Source organism: Diceros bicornis, chromosome 22, assembly GCF_020826845.1.
Source record: "Diceros bicornis minor isolate mBicDic1 chromosome 22, mDicBic1.mat.cur, whole genome shotgun sequence".
NCBI lineage: Eukaryota > Metazoa > Chordata > Mammalia > Perissodactyla > Rhinocerotidae > Diceros > Diceros bicornis.
Genome location: NC_080761.1, coordinates 48,226,047 through 48,245,388, shown reverse-complemented (window position 1 = coordinate 48,245,388; position 19,342 = coordinate 48,226,047). Strand labels below are relative to the sequence as shown.

At 36.0% G+C, this 19,342-nt stretch overlaps 1 protein-coding gene across 1 annotated transcript in view; it reads left to right on the top strand.

Annotated features, from left to right (window-relative positions):
- CAAP1 (caspase activity and apoptosis inhibitor 1) overlaps nucleotides 1-19,342 on the top strand; it is a 49,264-nt gene that overhangs the window by 21,000 nt on the left and 8,922 nt on the right. The window contains exon 5 of the mRNA XM_058565917.1: nucleotides 9,517-9,590. Within this exon, the coding sequence (XP_058421900.1) occupies nucleotides 9,517-9,590 (74 nt within the window). The remainder of the gene's footprint in view (nucleotides 1-9,516; nucleotides 9,591-19,342) is intronic.

Here is a 19,342-nt window from a genome sequence, read left to right as displayed (position 1 = left end):
CGGGAATCCGAATCCGGGCCACCAGCAGCAGAGCGCGCGTACTTAACCGCTACACCATGGAGCCGGCCCAAAGGGTTATTTTTTTGCACTCAGATTTTTGCATTTCCAACAAACCAAAAGTAGAAATGGTTTATGTGAGTAGAATGGGACTGAACTCTTTCTGTGGTTTCCTATTAAAGGTAAAGCTGTGGCCTCATATCCAAAGCTTGCTGAATGAAGGTACATTTCTATTTTATGTTAACCTGAAATGCTGAAATTATATATGTAACTTTTTAAAGTGTTTCCCTGTGTTAATAAAATTTTTTTTTCAGGTAAGTGATATTACTTGTCTGAGTTAGGTAAAGGGGATTTCACTATATTAGGTTTTTTTTTTTATTATGAAAAGTGTCAAGTGTATGGAAAAGTTGAGAGAATAGTATAATGAAACCCCTGTATGCTTATTGCCTAGATCTAACAATTACTACAATTTTCAATATTTGCTTCATCTGTTTCCTTGAAGTATTATAAAGTGAATTACAGATATCTTGATTCTAAATATTTATATTTGAATTTTCAGAAAATAAGGACATTTTCCCACATAGCCATGTATCTAGTGTCTGTTATTTAACAGTTTATTTATTTGAATGGTAATGCATGCACATAGTACAAAATTTTAAAAAGTATTAGTGAAAATAAGTCTCTTTTACTTGTTCCCCATCTCCCTTCCTTTAGGCAACCACAGTAAACCAATTTCTTGTGTATCCTCTCAGAGATATTCCATACATTTACAAATATATGTGTGTGTATATTTTTTCTTTTCACGCAAATGTTAGCCTGTGCAAACAGTTCTATATCTTTTTCCATTTAATTTTTTCCGTATAATAGTATGTCTTGGATTTTGTTCTACCTAGTACATCTAAGGCTTCCTATAGATACCTGTATACTATTCCATTGTTGGATGTAGCAAAACATAAAGTGTGTTGATGGACATTTAAGTTGTTTACTATCTTTTATTACTAAAAATAATATGAATATCTCTCTATTTAAGATCCTGTTCTTCTGTGATTGTATGTAGCATAAATACCTAGAAGTTAATTGTTGGGTCAGATGTTTGGGCATTTGAAATTTTAATAGATATTGCCATAATTGACTTACACAGTTTGAACCAATTTATACCCCAAAAGTGTTATCTAACATTTTGATCCTTGCTGATCTGATAGGTAGCAAATGATATCTCATTGGAGTTTTAATTTGTATTCTCTTATTATGAGTGAAATTGAACATCCTTCCATATATCACAGAGCTATTTGAATATTCTTTTTCTGTGAACTCTTTGTCATTTATTTACCCTTTGTGTGTATGTAGATGGAGGACTTTGGTCTTTTTAATCCATTGTTTGTGATATGGGTTGCAATTATTTTTTTGCTTGTTACCTTTTTTTTTTAGCTTCATTTATGGATTTTATTTTATTTTTTTGCATGCATAAATATTTCATGTTTTTATAGTCTAATTTTATCAATCTTTTATAGTTTCTGAGTTTTATATTCAGAAAATGCTTTCTCTATTCTGAAATTATAAAAAGTATTCTTCAGACTTTGTTTTAGTATTTTTTTTTTTTTTTTTTTTTGGTGAGGAGATCAGCCCTGTGCTAACATCCGCCAATCCTCCTCTTTTCTTTTTTTGCTGAGGAAGACGGCCCTGGGCTAACATCTGTGCCCATCTTCCTCCACTTTATATGGTACGCCGCCACAGCATGGCTTGCCAAGCAGTGCGTCGGTGCGCGCCCGGGATCCGAACCAGCGAACCCCGGGCCGCCGCAGCGGAGCGCGCGCACTTAACCGCTTGCACCACCGGGCCGGCCCCTCTTTTAGTATTTTTTTTAATGTTTAAATCTTTGGTTCATTTGGCATTTATTTTAGTATAAGTTTTAAGGTAGGGCCCTAAGATCCCCTTTTAATTTTCATTTTGCTGTATCCCTTTTTACAACTATCAAGGATTCACTTAGCATATATTATTTTTACAGTTTTTGATTAGACTGCTGTTATTCAGTAAATTTGTTCTGTATATTTATCTACTATCTACTACTCTTATCTTTTATTCTCTTCTTTGTTCTCTGTTACAAACATGTGAACCTGTACTCCCATTAACTATTTTTTCTAAGTGAAAAGGCAACTATATGGGCATGGTTAAAAAAATCCAAATAGTAAAAAATCATACAAAAAGGTATACAGTTAGAAATGTTTCCTTCGCACCTTTTCACTCCCAGCTCTCTCGGGCCCTTTTTAAAGGATTATTGGTGTTTTGTTTTTGCTCATGTCTCTCTTTTTTGTTGAAATTTTCCACTTTTAAAATAGTAATTCTTTCTTGATGATTTAATAGCATATCTTAGTTTTCCCAGTAAGAAAGAAGTATTTTCCTCTGGATCCTTGAGGTCAAATTCTGGTGAAAACTGACTTTATCCTTGGAGATCTAGATAGTCATATGTGTATGTATATGGCTACATATAATTTTTAAGTATTGCTACTTGGAGAACTATTTCTATAAGTAATAAAAAGTCTGCATAAATGTGAAGAGTGAATGTTCTAGAGTTAAACTGCCTTTAGTTTTAACAGCAGAACTCCACAGCTTGCTGTCTCTCTGACCTTTGGCAAGTTGCTTAACCTTCGTGGGCCTCAATTTCCTCATCTGGAGACTAGGGGTAATACCAGTACCTACTCCATAGGCTCATGATGATGATTAAATGAGAAAAAGGTGGTTAAGTGCTTAGACTAGTACCTGTCACATGGTAAGCATTGAAACAAGTGTTTCTGTATTTGCTCTGGAATTTTTATTCTGAATCTGTAACAATAACTATTCTTAAAATTCTACTTTACACTGATGAATGTTGGGGATTCCCCCCCATTCCTTTTATAAAAGCCTAAAGAAAGCAATGAAATAATTCATTGTGATTTTTAATTATTATTCTTCACTGTTATTGCTTTTTTAAAAACATTTTGTTGCTTACAAGTGTCTAAGTTTTTCATTTACTACAAAAAATTGTTTAAATTAAGAGGAAAATATTGTATGTATATTTTAAAGCATAAAAGAATTTTTCTTACAAATGAGATCAATTTCTTATATTGACATTACTCTTTGTAACAATTCTCTTAGACATTTATATTATAAAGAGCTGACTATGCTTTTAGGCTGGTAAAGGGTAATAAATTGGTTATCTGTATGGCACTTATGTTCTTGTGTCCTTTATAAATTACTCTTAGGCTATAATACTTATGTAGACTGTTCTTCATAATAGGGGAAGTTTATCAGAAATAACAGGATAAGTTTTTTAGAAAACTTTCACAGAAAGTATTACTAATCATTAACAACATGGTGACCTAATGCTTAGGTAGGACTCCACATTCGAGGTAGTAGGGTGTTTGCACCCTTAAATGCACTTACAAAGTGATCTCATGCTAGTTTTTGAAATAGGAAAAGACGAGCACATAGGAATATGAGAATCGAACAAAGAGGAGATACCTCTTTGATTCCCTTTAGGCACTTTTAAATAGAATAGAGCTCCCTATTTAGGGAATTGCCTATTCACAAAAGCTTGGAGTTGCAGGAGGCAGTTTATACAGTGAATCCTTAGAGAATCATGGATCAGAGAAAGAAACTGGAGTATGGTGACTGTGATTCTTTAATTATGTTTTTTGGGGAAAGGAAATGGAGATAAGGGTTAAATTTTGCTTTCTTTTGCACAAGGAGGTTACTGAAGGACACAGTAGAGGTGTGGGTTTATTTGCAGTTTGGAAAGGTCCTATGAGAAAAATTGATTGCTTTGCCTCATTCCTCTAGTGTTTGAAGGTTACATTTGACCACTATATGATTTCATTTTTCTGAACCTGTTCTATGACTTTTGTGGTACCCCAACTGAAAAAAAAAAAAGATTTAAGATATAATTTAGATACAGTAAAATTCATCTTTTTACTATACAGTTCTTCAAGTTTGGTCAAATGGATGGTAATTTATCTACCACCATAGTCACAATATAGAACAGTTCCATCATACCAAAAACTTCCCCCTTGGCTCTTTGTAGTCAGTTCTTTCTCCCATCCCCAACCCCGGACAACCACTTATCTGATTGTACTTTTCTCGGAATGTTGTATAGATGGAATAATACAGTTTTGAGTCTGGCTTCTTTCACTTAGCATAATGCATTTGAGATTCATTCACATTGTTGTATCAGTAGTTCCTTCCTTTTTATTGCTGAGTAGTTAGTGTTCCACTGTGTGAGTGTATCATAGTTTCTTTTATTCATTCCCCAGTTGAGGTAATCTCGTAGGCAGAATAATGGCCCTCCAAAGATGTTTACACTCTGTAATCTCCAGAACCTGAGAATATGTTACTTTATGTGACAAAAGGGATTTTGCAGATTTGATTAAGGTTGAGGACTTGGAGATGGGGTGATTATCCTGGATTGTTCAGGTTATTCCAGTCTAATCACATGAGTTCTTGAAAGTGGAAAAGGAAGACAGAAGAGTAAGTTGGAGAGATGTGACATGAGAAGGCCTTGACTAGAAGCTGGGAACGATTCTCAGCGTACAGCCAGCAAGAAAACAGAGACACTGGTCGTACAACCTCAAGGAACTGAATTCTGCCAACAACTCAAATGAACAGGAAATGGATTCTCCCCTAAAGCCTCCAGAAAGGTGTACAGCCTTCGGACACTGATTTTAGTCTGGTGAGACCCATACCAGACTTCTGCCCTACAGAATTGCAATGTAATACATTTATGCTGTTGTTTTAAACTACCAAGTTTGTAGTAATTTGTTACGGCAGCAGTAGAAAGCTAATGAAGGGACATTTGAGTAGTTTACAGTTTATGGTGATTTCAAATAAAGCCACTATAAACATTCACTTACAGGTTTTTGTATGAACACAACAAGTTTTTCATTTTACTTGGTCTCATACCTAGGAGTGAGCCTGCTGGGTCATGTCTGCATCTTTGCTCACACTGTGTGTGAGAGTTCTATTCGTCAGTTGTTTTTATTTTAGCTGTTTTAATATATGTGTAGTGGTATCACATTGTGGTTTTAATTTGCATTTCCTTAACAACTAATGATGTTAACCATCTATTATTGGGTTTGTTTGCCATCTGTATATCTTCCTTGATCAAGTGACCGTTAATTTTTAACCTACTTTTTAAATTCAGTTCTTTGTTTTCTTATTATTGTGATTTGAGAGTTCTTTATATATTCCGGATACAAGGTCTTTATCAGATATGTGGCTTGCAAATATTTTCTCCCAGTCTATGGCTTGCTTGTCTTTTATTCTCTCAGCATCTCTAGAAGAGCAGGAGTTTTAAATTTTGGTGAAATCCAACTTATCAGTTATTTTTATTTATGGATCATGCTTTTGGTGAAATCTTTGCTAAACCGAAGGTCACAGCGGTTTTTCCTGTCTTCTAGAAGTTTTATAGGTTTACATATTTTAGGTCTGTGATTCATTTTGAGTTAATATTTATATATGCAGGGTATGGATTGAAAATCATATCCATATGGATATCCAATTGTACCAGCACAATTTGTTCAGAAGATGCCCTTTTTCCAATGAATTGCCTTTGCTCATCTGCTGAAAATCAATTGACCGTATATGTGTGGGTCTGGCCTCTATTCTGTTCCATTAATCTATATGTTTATTCTTTCTCCAATACCAGTGTCTTGATTACTGTAGCTTTATAGTCTTGAAATCTGATGGTGTACCTCCTTCAACTCTCTTGTTCTTTTTCAAAATTGTTCTTGCTACTCTAGTTTCTTTGCCTGTCTCTTATTTTTAATAGTAGAAAGCTCATAGGAAGATAGGCTGGTGTCATTCAGCCTCTATTTTTACTCCTAGGAGAGTGGAGAGAATCTAGAATTATGTCTTTTGTTATACCAGTTTGTCTGATTCTTTGTCGCCTGACTTTTGCCAAAAGGGGAAGATCCAGCTGGTTTGGTCCTGTTTCTTTCTCCTTCTGTTGAGGTATCTTCCCAGTATTTTTCATTTAGACCAGAAATTGACTTTTTTTTCTGTGCAGAAATATATTTTAAACCTTCAATAATTCACATGTGTGGTTGTTCTTGATTAAATTCCACAGATCTCCCCACTGTATTACTTTGATTTAAAAAACAAATTCATTGAGTTGTAAGAAAGGATCAAGAGTAGAACCGTATTTGGGGACTGAGAAAGTTGGACTGATGTTGGTTTGAGAACTTAATTCCCAGGGATAGTAGGTATAGGGCTCTCTTATAATTCAAGGCCAACGTTGTAAATTAAGCTGTTTTAAGAAGGAGCATTGCAGGTGGGAGAAGGGAAATAGAAAAATAAAAACAGGCTTTTTTTTTCCTTAATGGAAAGGAGTACAAAAATCATTGCAAGATTCTTAACCCAAACCAAACCGCTTTTTTCTCTCTCAAGTTGCTATAAAATTCTTACATAGTTTTAAAGTGTTTGATAGAGGGCTGGCCTGGTGGCGTAGCTGTTAAGTTCGTGCACTTGGCTTTGGCGGCCCAGGGTTCACAGGTTCAGATCCCGGGTGCGCACTGATGCACTGCTTGTCAAGCCATGCTGTGGCGGCGTCCCATATAAAATAGAGGAAGATGGACACGGATGTTAGCCCAGGGCCAATCTTCCTCAGCAAAGAGAGGTGGATTGGCATCAGATGTTAGCTCAAGGCTGATCTTCCTCACAAAAAAAAAAAAAAAAAAAGTATTCGATAGAAATATTCAAATGTCATTCAAGTATGAGTTGGAATTTTTAAAATTTTCCTAACTCTGAGGTATGTCTTACCATCTGGGTCAGGAGTTTTTTATTTTCCTAAACTAGAAATAAAAAGACATCATATGCATACTGTTGTAGTTTTCTTACACTTTAAGACATTTCCTTTTTTGTACATATTTTGTTTTTCATGCTCTTTGTTGAAGATCTTTAAATTGTATTAGAGAACTCTGTGTATGATAATTTTAGTTGCAAAGTCTACATCTTGGAAAAATTAACTAGTATAGGTTTTAAAATTCCAAACTATTTTCTGGAATTTTTTTCGACTTCAGGTAATACTGATGTAAAAACATCTAGCTTCTCAGTTTTCAGCCACAAGGTGGTGTACTACACCTACTGTCTGAAGTTCTGTTGGTGACTTTCTTTAGTAGCCTGGTCAAACCCAACTTAGAATAAAACAGACTATTATAAAAGGTCACTTTAGGCACTAAAGAAATTGTTTTTATTTTTCTGTAACGATAGTTGTTATAAAGGGCTCCAGTTTTATTTGAAGGGGATCCAAGGGGCTTTCACAGAAAATAAAGTAATACATTTTACTGCATTATTAATTAAAAATTTTCATTTGGAGATAATTTCAGACATTAAAATGTTACAAGCATAAGACTAGTACAATAAACATCCATGTACCTTTTATGTAGATTTACCTATTATTAACACTTTATCCCATTTGCACACTTTGTTTATATACATGTGTATTTGTTTCTGAAACATTTGAGGCTAAGTTATATACATCATGGCACTTTACCCCTAAGTACTACATTGTGCTTTTCCTAAGGATAGCGATATTCTTTTTTATGTAACCAGAATACAATGTCAACTTCAGTAAATTCAACTGTAGTAAATTTGATATTGATATAATAGTTTTATCCAGTCTCCTATCAGTATTTGTCATTTGACTCAATAATGTCCTTCATAACGTTTTTCCTTCTTCAGTTCAGCAGCCGTTAAGTCAGTTACAACATTTAATTGTTGTGGCTCTTTAGCCTCCTTTAGCCTGGAATATTTTCACAGCTTTTCTTTGTCTTTTATAACATTGACGCTTCACTCCCCTCCCTCTTTTTAATAGAACATTACTCATTTCCATTTTGAGTTTGTCTGATGATTCCTCATGATACAGGTTATACATTCTCAGCTGTAATATTGCGTGAGTGATGTTGTGTCCTTTTTAGGGTAATACGTATGCCCGTGGTCCTTTTAATGGTGATGTTACATTATTTTTTGTGAATTTAGATGTATGTGTTTAGAAGAAGAATTAAGTGCTGTTCGAGGATGTGTAAGAGCAAACAAACATTTCTCTAAAGGAAGAGACTTAGACTAACGTTCCCAGTAGGTAAAATCTAATTTGACTGTAAGGCTTGAGGTAGCACATTTTAACTTTATTCCTTGCAAAGCTCTTAATGTGGTATATTGGCATTTAATCTGTCCCTGGATTGCCAAGGAGTATTGTTGATATCCTCCTTGGGATCTGCCAGTCATTCTGGTGAAAGAATAAAATCTGAGTAAGTGACATTAGACAGAAAGAAGTATTAAAAATGGAGATATCTCAATTATAAATCTCTCAGATGTCATAATTAATGCCAAACAAATAATTTTATAGTCTCTGCTTGAGTTTGTGCTTGTATTAGTAAAGTTTTAGGGCCGGCCCCGTGGCTTAGCGGTTAAGTGCGCGCGCTCCGCTGCTGGCGGCCCAGGTTCGGATCCCGGGCACGCACCGACGCACCGCTTCTCCGGCCATGCTGAGGCCGCGTCCCACATACAGCAACTAGAAGGATGTACAGCTATGACATACAACTATCTACTGGGGCTTTGCGGGGGAAAAAATAAATAAATAAAATCTTTAAAAAAAAAAAAAAGTTTTAATACAAAACAAACGTATAAATGCCAAACATGTTGACTGGCAAGAATATTGTAAACTTCTCAAAGAAATGATCACAAATCTTTATCATTTGGTTATTTGAGAGATTTAGTATTAAGTGGATAGAAAAAATTTTGTGAGTAGAAAAATTTCCTAAATATTTCTAATATGTTGATCTTAGCATGTGTATAAAAATTCTCAGAAAGTAATAGGTACTTATTTTAAAGAAAACAGTCATTTTGAATATTTGCAACTAATTAATTTCTTGACTTTTGCTGAAAAGTATTTGTAACATCAATATTAAGATGGTTTAATGCCCTGTAAGAAAGAGCATTAGTTTAGTTTGCAGCTCTCTTGCAGAACATGGTGAATCAAAACTTTATGGCATGATCTTATACTTAATCCATTTACTTTGATTACATATGTATATTACATAGAAAATATGTATTCCCACGTACTGTAGACATCAAAGCATTTGAAGTATGAAATTAGATGAATATAAAATAATTTGAATGCCAAAGTGCCCATTAAATTTAACAATTGAACTTGAAAAATTATTGGATTCTTCTGGGAGTTATGATTTCTCCTGTCAGCTACCCTGCAGATTGTTGGAAGGGAGAAAAAGTTACCTCTGTATTCCTTCCAGGTTTGCTCGTTATTTTACAAAGAAGTTTACTGCTTAAATTGGTAGTAGTTTATAGCTTCTGCTTCTGACATTTGTATACATGCTTCTGAGTTTCCAGAGTGCGCTAAATGGTACCCTGGGGGCTTAGAAAAATTCAGTGTGTCTTTACAAGTGTCTCACTTAATTCTAGGAACCTTAGCAGTAAATATTATTTGATTGAATATAGTTTTAAAAATTGTTTTTATTTATTTTCATTTCTCAGACAAGACATCTGTATAGATTCTACTTCATCCCTGAGAGAGAACAAGCAACCTGACGGCTTGGAATTAAAACAAGGTATGAGTCAAGTACTTAATTTTTATATAACAGTTACCTGAAGATTATAAGCATTTTACCAATAATAAATTTTCACAGTGTTCCAGTTTGACCCCATTTTACAGACAGAGAAACAGAATAACTTATTTGGTTCAAGATCAAATCCTTTATTTGATGACTCCTTTAGCGATTGGAGTGGTTCTACCTTAGTGGTGTAGAGTTACAGATGCCACCAGATAGTTGTGGTCTTGAATAGTTGTAACTGCGTAATCTGTTATATATCCTCAGCTGCAAGATTTTGGAGGTATGTTAACTGGGTGGCGTTGGGTTGTATGTGAAAAAAAAAAAGTTTATAGGGTAACTTTTTTTCTCTTTTTTTGCAGAGATATTTTGTCCTTGTTTACTTTCTTATTTATTGTTTTTTATAAATCAATAGTTTTTGACATTGCCAGCTAACAGAATTAAAGTTTTAATTTGTAATTTATTCAAGTCAAGTAGATGAATAGGGCTAATCTTTTAGATGTCTTTTTTTGTTTCTTCTCATCCTAGTATGGAAAATCGAATGTAAAATAAATTTTTCTTGGTTACTCAAAGACCGCCTCACATTTTTTCTTTTTCCTGATAAAATTGCGTCAGAGCACTGAGAATCTGTTGAAGCCAAGAGAGTCGTGTTATTTATTATGTAAGCAACTAATGTTTGATGGCTTAGAATAGTTGCTCTAAAACTTGAGTCATAGTAGCTCATTTGGTCGAGAGAAGGAGGTCATCGGTCTATTTAGGCAGAATTTCTCTTTTTTAACTGGTCTGTATTGCTAATGCTTAATTAACAAAGTGAAAAAATTGAATAATTAACTTTGTGATTCATTCACTTTATATGTAGAGAGAACAAAATCTAGATTTTCTTTAGTTCTAACTTATGTACTCTGTGGTTTATAAATATTTCTGATACTTTTGAGAATTCTAACACTTTTCCAAAGTCCTGTTGTGTTAGCCTCTTAAATGGCTGGACAAGATTATATCTTTGTATTCTGACTACTTCTGAGCACCCCCTATAGACATAAACTCAGATTCCTAGTTTCATTTACATTTATTTGTCGTATATGAATACGTGGTAAGCACACATGGTTTTCATATAATGTTGTCATGGTCATATATCTCTTGCACCCCATGTATAATTGGACAGTACTGCTATTGTTTCTGCTCTTTGCATCAAATGAGCGGGCAGTGTGGAGAGTATGCTATTCCATCATCTGTGGAGAGAAGAATGGCGAATAAAGGATAGAAAAGGCTGAAATGGGCAGGTTGCTTCCAGTTCCTAGGGAAAAAGGAATGGAGACCTCATTGTACAAATCAGCCAGTGCTGCCCTCTAAGGGAAGATGTTTTTCTGCTCCCATGTTCAGGCACCTGGAGCTCATTAGAGCTCCCTTCCCAGTGTCAACAGCCTATTTTGCTGTGATTTTTTTTTTTTTTAATAATTTTTATTTATTTATTTATTTCTCCCCAAAGCCCCAGTAGATAGTTGTATGTCATAGTTGTACATCCTTCTAGTTGCTGTATGTGGGATGCGGCCTCAGCATGGCCGGAGAAGCAGTGTGTCGGTGCGCACCCGGGATCCGAACCCGGGCCACCAGCAGCGGAGCGCGCGCACTTAACCAAGCTAAGCCACAGGGCCGGCCCCCTTGGCTGTGATTTTTTATGGTTAACTTCAGTCATTTTGAAAACCAGCCATAGTGGCAAAGAGGAGGAGAAAAAGAACTCAGAGTAGCCAGATGTCACAAAGCCCAGGTCTTTTATGCTTCAGAGCCTTGAGAGACCCCTCTTAGGTTCTCACCGAGGCATGGGAAACGTCAAGAGCACACTGGCATCAAGAAGTGACAGCAAGCGGAGGTGAGAAAACGTAAGATCAAGCACAGCAGCACCATTGTGCAGTACAGTCCGTGTTCACGTTGACCAAACCTGTAGGAAATGGTTCAGTTTCAACTCTTTTTAAGAAAGCAGGGAAATAATTAAAATCTTTTAGAAAAATGTCTATAAAAATGGTTAAAGTAATAAAATGTTTTGTTGCATAATGGGATAAACATAAATTATCTAGAAGATTCAGTTATGTAGAACATCTTCCAGATAAATATCAGTATAGCTGAAATCTGAACCAGATGGTAAGTAACTTGCTCAGAGTTACCCAAGCAGCTGAGGTACACCAGGAAATAGAAATCCTGGTAGGCTCAATAAAGATTATTGCCCTTTTTCTAAATGAACTAATGTTGTCTTTTTAGTATGCAAAACTTTCAAAATTGATTTAATATTGTCTCTGACTTTTCTTGCATAGCTAGCTATTCTTGCTCACAGTGAGCTCAATAAAAACAGAATATAATGCTCCTTGTGAATGCATTGTCATTTTATTTAATGGCTTGACTATTTAAGAAAATTCATTGAAGCTTGTTTAGCACTAAAGTAACCCTTTGTTCAGTAGAGCAAAATATAAGGCAGCATTGAATTTTCTCTTTGCTCTTCTAGAATAAAATAAATCTTATTATATAACCTATTAATGGTGTATGATACTGACAAGTTATTAAAATTATATTTTCAGTTTTTTCAGCTTCTTGGCTAAAGTATTCAGTATTGAGATATATTAACTGTGAAGTAGTTAAATTGAAATTGGCATTTCTTTGTCTAGTCCTGGTTTTGTTCATCTTGTTGATAGGGAATATTATTCCTGCCACCAGCTGTACTGAAGATGAGTAACAGAGTGTACACTAGCTTCTCGCATGCTGTAAAATGGACTAGTACCTGAAGAGCTACCTTCGCTGTGCAAACATTGTTTAATTGTAAATACAATCTCCTGGTTGGTTGATTGGTACTGTAGTAAAACAGAAGCTTTTCTGTTAGGATTAGTTTCCTAAGTCATTCATTTTTAGCAAGAGGGCAGTTGTGTAAGAAAGAGCAGTTAACAGTTTTGCCCTTTATCTTTAGCCCAGCTGTGTTTGTGTGCACAGGCATATACACATGTGCAGGCCTGCGATCTTATGTTAATTTCCTGGAGGATTTCAGGGCTTGAATTATTGAAAGCTTCAGCTCAGCTTTTAAAATAGTAATAGTTTATATAAATTTTCTAAATTGGTTATAGTTTAAAAAAATGAAAACTATTTGTCAAAAGTATTTAATTTTTAGAAAATATTTTTAAAATACCAAATCTCTGCTAATATTAATGAATTCTCTTCCTATATATTTATCTTTAAATAAATTTGCTTAAGACATTCAGTAATAAAATAATCATCTGTATTAAAATTGTTGCTTTAAAGTTTACAACTGGGGTATGTGTAATTTTGCACCTTATTCTCCTTTGTAACTTCAAGAATTAAGCTCTTACGCTTCCATTACTTCTTAGATAAAGTAGATAAAGTTGTTCTTAGACATATTTTTGTTCAATTTATTTATTTCAAATAATCAGAAGTATCAGAAAATGCAGTGAGCTGCCTTCTGATATAGGTTCCTATTGCCAAAGATGTTCCAACATAGGTTACATTAACTGCCACTTGGTGGCGCTGTTGTTGAGCAGAGTCAAGCAATGTTTGAATGTTTGGCCCTGATCTTGAAGTTCCTTTCTAGTTGTTAGATTTTGTAAGATCAGTGCCTAGAGCAATGTCTCCACTGGGAAAGAATGCTTAATAACTGTTTTCTCAGATTGTTAAATGGAAACAGAATGGAATATGCAATTTTTTTTTTTCTATCTCTACATTTTTTATTCTATTAGAGGAAAAACAAGATGCTTGAATTAGTCTTTAAGCTGTAGGGTGGTTCCTTGAAATGCATTCATTTGAATACGGTCATAAAAATAAATAATGTAACCGTATGATATATAAGATGATAAAAATCAATAAGACATTTACTATATCTTACTCTGAATCTTTTACATTAGCTTTCTCATGTGACAATTATTCTTTCCTGCTATTAGAGAAAGATATGCAAACACATACAAAAAATATGCACAGAGTTTTGCTGTGGTTAGGCTCAAGTCTTGCCACCTTTTTTTTTTTTTTAAATACTGTAGTTGCCTTATGTAGTTATGTTTTGGCCTTCTAGTTCACAAGTTAGTGAATGATAGACAGCTTTAAGAATTATCTTGTTAACAAGAGCTTCAAGAAGTTGAAAGGTGGACTTTAATAGGGGAAAAATGTTTATCAGTGGTTAAACCATGTGATGACAGTTTAGAATAGATATTTTCTATGTGCTTCTTTCAGCCTTTCAGACCAGTGGTCACCAAAGTGTGATTATACATACTCCCAGAAAATGCAGGAAGAAAATACCAGAACTTCTAACATAAATAAATATATGTAAACTTGTATATTTAAGTCTCTTCCTTTTAAAATTTCTGATTACATATATATTATTGTAATAGTATGTATTAATTTATAGTAATAGTACATGTTTGTTTATAAGTAAATAATACTTACAGGTACTGGAACAGATACTTAAAATGTTTTCACTTGATAGGTTTATGTAGATAATGAAGTTGAGAGACCACTTTTTTAGGCTATCATAAAGAATTGGTGATGGCCATATCTTATGCACTCATTACTTCTAAAACCTTAAATGTGATATAAGAGATTTTGCCGTCATAGCAAAGGTATTGAATATAAAACCATATGAGGGGCTGGCCTGGTGGCGCAAGTGGTTAAGTGTGCGCGCTCTGCTGCGGCGGCCCGGGGTTCGCCGGTTCGGATCCCGGGCGCGCACCGACTTACCGTTTGGCAGGCCGTGCTGTGGCGACCTCCCATATAAAGTGGAGGAAGATGGGCATGGATATTAGCCCAGGGCCAGTCTTCCTCAGCAAAAAGAGGAGGATTGGCAGATGTTAGCTCAGGGCTGATCTTCCTCACACACACACACACACAAAAACCATATGAGACCATTCGAATCCTTAAAGTGAGGGGTAAATGGAAAAACCCAACTAATTTTTGTTCTTGTTGCTATTGTTGTTGTTGTTCTAAGGTCACACTGCACTAGGAGAAGCAAAGGTGGGTGAATAGAGGGACTAGAATACAAAGAATGAAGAAATGAATTTGCAGTTAAAAAGGAGATGAGTTTTGCTGAAAAAAACTTCACAGCTGTAGCCGAAGGAATACATACAAGTTATAAAAACTTTAAAAAATAGTGAGCAAAATGCCATCAGCGACTTTTATTGCTTTGTAAAGGAGGAGAGAATGAAGATCATCCGTTAATTAAGCAGCATTTGTAGGCCAGGAGTGTTACATGTCTGTATCCATTACCGTAGCAGTCCCTGGATGGGCAGGTGAGCTCTGCTGCCTCTTCCTCTGAAGACCTAACCTGCAGGCGCGGGGGTTAGAGAGCTGTGGGGAGGCTGAGAAGGAGGTGTTAGAAGGCTGTCCGGGGTTGGAAGCAGAGCACATGTACCTGACATGTTTTAAAGGTTGGAGTCTCCCTCCGCTCTTCCCAGCCCTCGATTATCTCCTTGACTGGCTCTAACAAATGAGTATTCACAGACTGCAGCCTCTCAACACGAGTTAAGCTCTTTAAAGGATTTTTAAAACCTTGTTGTGGGGAAGTGATGTCCAGTTCAGCAATTGGTGAAGGAAAAAGAGAGTGCGGTGTAACCACCAGTGCGACATAAGAATTTACATTTCTTTTCTCATTCCTTTGAGCTTTTCCGCAGGTTATTACCAGCAGTGACACCAAACAGAATCCTCCTTGCTTTTTAATTTGTCTCTTTCTGTGAGTGGTAGTTGAATGAAAGGGTGAAAATTACATTTTGTGTGGCAGATTAGCCCATACTGTTTCTGTACCTTTTGAAGGCCCCTCTGTTGCATTTAACTGTGAGACTTTTCTGGATTTCTTTTTTTAAAGTAAACCAGCAAGGTTTTTGGATGCATAATAGCCTGCATGTGTTTTATCAAGAATGACATTACAAAGAATTTGATTCAGTTCTTTTGAGAGAAATGTTTATTTCCATGTTTCTTTAAATTATACCCATTTTGCACATTCTCTCTTGTGATGTGTTTCATGGGATCGTAGACAGACCCTTTCTTAGGGCAGCTACTTCAGAGGTTGCATAGTCCAAACCTTCATCAGGTGTTGGATCCCGTTTGGATCCACCATGCTTTTCGGCCGTTATGTTCTCATCCAGGAAAGAAAGTAAACACTACGCTTGACGTTGGATTTTGTTACCAGTTCCTGAAGTTTTCACATATCCCACACTGTAGTCTATGACTTAATTAGCAGTTTTGGTTGCCACATCATATAGTTGATACATATTGAGCTTATAGATAACCAACTTTTTTAAAATTAATACTCTTTAATTTTTTTTAACAGCTTTAGGTTTACAAAAAAATTGAGCAGAAAGAAAGTACAGAGTTCCTGTGTACCCACTTAGCACCTCTTCTCCCAGTTTCCCATATTATCATCTTGCATTAGTTTGGTAAATTTGTCACAATTGATGAGCCTACATTATTAACTAAAGTTCATAGTTTAGAGTTCATTCTTTGTGTGGTACTCTCTATGGGTTTTGATAACTATATCATAACATGTATCCACCGTTACGGTATCATACAGAGTAGTTTCACCTCTTCATCCCTCCCTCCCTCCGCCCGAAACCACTGATCATTTTACTGGCTCTATTGTTTTGTCTTTTCTGGATTGTCTTACAGTAGAGATCATATTTTCAGATTGGCTTCTTTCACTTAGCAATATGCATTTGAGGTTCTTCCGTGTCTTTTTGTGGCTTGATAGCTCATTTCTTTTCATTGTTGAATAATCTTCCATTGTATGAATGTATGCAGTTTGCTTATCCATCTACATGTTGAAGGATATCTTTTTTTTTTTTTTTTGAGGAAGATTGGCTTGAGCTAACATCTATTACCAATCTTCCTCCATTTTTCCTTTTTTCTCCCCAAAGCCCCAGGAGATAGTTGTATGCCATAGTTGTACATCCTAGTTGCTCTATGTGGGACACCACCTCAGCATGGCTTGATGAGTGGTGCGTAGGTCTGCGCCTGGAATCCAAACTGGTGAACCCTGCCCCACTGAAGTGGAGTGCACGAACCCAACCACTGCGCCACCGGGCTGGCCCCTGGGATAGCTTGTTTGCTTACTAGTTTTGACAATCATGAGTAAAGCTGCTATAATCATTTGTATGCAGGTTTTTGTGTGGACATAAATTTTGAATTGTTGGTAAATTCAGTTTAGTTTTGTAAAAAACTGTCAAACTGTCTTCCAAAGTACCGTACCATTTTACATTCCCACCAACGATGAAGGAGAGTTCCTGTTGTTACACATCCTTGCTAGCATTTGGCGGTCTCAGTGTGCTGGATTTTGGCTGTTCTCATAGGTCCCTGTGTCCTGTTGTTTTACTTAGCAGCACCCTCGTGGCGGAGGCTATGGAGCATCTTTTCATAAGCTGCTTTGCCATCTATATATAGTCTTTGGTGACTTGTCTCTTCAGATATTTTGCCCACTTTTTAATTGGGTTGTTTGTTTTCTAATTGTTGCATTTTAAGAGTTCTTTATGTGTTTTCCATACCAGTCCTTTATCAGATGTGTTTTGCACATATTTTCTCCCAGTCTGTGGCTTGTCTTTTCATTCTCTTAATATTTATACATATTTAATACATGTCTTTTAGGTCTGTGTGTCCTACGTCTTGTATTTATTCGGGTGGTTTTAAGGCACCTACCAGAAGATATATTCGACTGGAACCAACATTCTAATCTGTGAACCTTCTGTGGTCGTTCTGATTCTGTTAAGATCTGGGAGGCAGTATAAAATGTTTAAATGCATAGGTTTTCAAAATATTCTTGGGTTTGAGTTATGGTTCTGCAACTTTAGTTGTGTAAACTAGGGCAAGTTACTTAAACTCTCTGTTCTTCAATTTCCTTGTTTATAAAATGGGTATAATGAATACGAATGCCTTTTTCATTATGTCAGCATAGGGTTAATACATGTAAAGTGCTTTAGAGAAGTGCTTAGTACATAGTAAGTGTTCAAGAAATATCAGCTCTTGTTATAATTATTTCTGCCATTATTATTGTTGTTACTAGTGTTTTCTGCATCATGTCCTCAGTATCATCCTGCCTGACTCTAAATGGTGAAAATGTCTCTATACTGAATCATAGTTAGCCTTTATGTAACTTGTACTCATTGGTCCTTCTGTGTCCTTTGGATTATAGAAAATGAATTTAATACCTCTTGTAAATGACATCTCTTCAAATTTTGAAGCTGATCTTTTCTTCCAACAAACTAATTGTTTTATGCTAGGCACCAGGGATAGAAAGATAAATAAAATGTGGCCTGGCTTGGAAAGAACTTATCTAATAAAGGAAAACAGATGTGTAAATTAATTTTTCACATCCTCCTGTATTTGAAGGTCATTGCTGAGTCCTCATCTTGACCTGGCAGCCACGGTTGACACCACCGATTATTCCTTCCTCCCTGACACTGTCTTCTTTTCTCAGTCCCCTTTGCCTCATGCTCCCCTCTACCCAACTTCTAAAGGGTGCATGCCCCAGGACCTCTTCTTTGAACTTTTTCTCTCTCCTACATTCCCAGGTGGTGATCTTATGTAGTTCCAGGACTGGCAGCTACAAATTTATTTCTGCAGTTCAGACCTCTTTCCGGTTCTTGTATATCCAGCTTACTTATTAAATGTTCAATAAGCATCTTAAGTTAATGTCCCAGAATAAATTCTAGATCCTTCCTTGACCAACCCGCCCCAAAAGCAATAAATAAACAAACTTCAAACAACCTTGCTTTTCCTGCATTCTTCTCCATCTCAATAAATAGCAGTTACATTCTTCTGAGTGTTCAGGCCAAGAACTTTGGCATCATTCTTGAGTCCTTCCTTTCATCTCTGTCAACAAATCCTGTCAGCTCTCCTTTCAGAATATTCAGAATCCAGCCACTTCATACCTCTTCTTAGCCATGTTGTTCTGGCGTTGATTCTTATGGTATCTGATCTCTGTGTTTCTATCTATGCTCCCCTCTAGTCTCTTTTCCACACTGCAGTCTGGATGATTATTTTAAACTGGAAAAATGGTCATGTCACTATTCTTATCAAAGCCTTCCAATAGCTTCCCATCTCAAAACAAAATCTGAAGCGCTTCCTTCTTACGGCCAGTACAGCCTTAGGGTGAAACAGCCTGTCACTCTCCCCTGCTTATCTGTCCCTTCCTCCTTGCTTTCCCCTCGCACTCCAGGACTCTGCTTTTGCTGTTTCCTCTGCCTGCTGCTCCTCCCCAAGATAACCACATGAGGCTTCCACACATCCTTTAGATCCCTGATCAGAGTTACCTTATCTGTCTAAACCAATTAGCACTACTTTCTTCAGAGCTTATAAACCTCCTAATAAACCTAGAATTTTACTGGGAATTGGTGTCAGGTTTTCTGTACTGTAGTTGTGGAAGTTACCTTCTTTTGAAAATAAGAACTATGTGGTTCTATCATGAGTCTAGTTCGAAACATATCTCAGAATATAAGTGGAAATCTATCAGTTGTGCCTATAGGTTTTAAATACTTGTCATGCAGTTTGTTCAAATCTGAGATTTATACTGTTCACACCAGTGGTATACCTTATTTAGGTTGAACTACTTGTTCTTTAAGATCAAACATCTCCAAATCGGTGAGGCCTTCCCTAACCTGCTTCTGCTCACCTCACCTCTTCTCTCAATGCCCTTACTATAGGATTGATTATCACCCATTTCATACCACTATTGCCTGTTTATTTACTTCTTTTATAACACCACCCAGTAATTAATAATTGTTTTC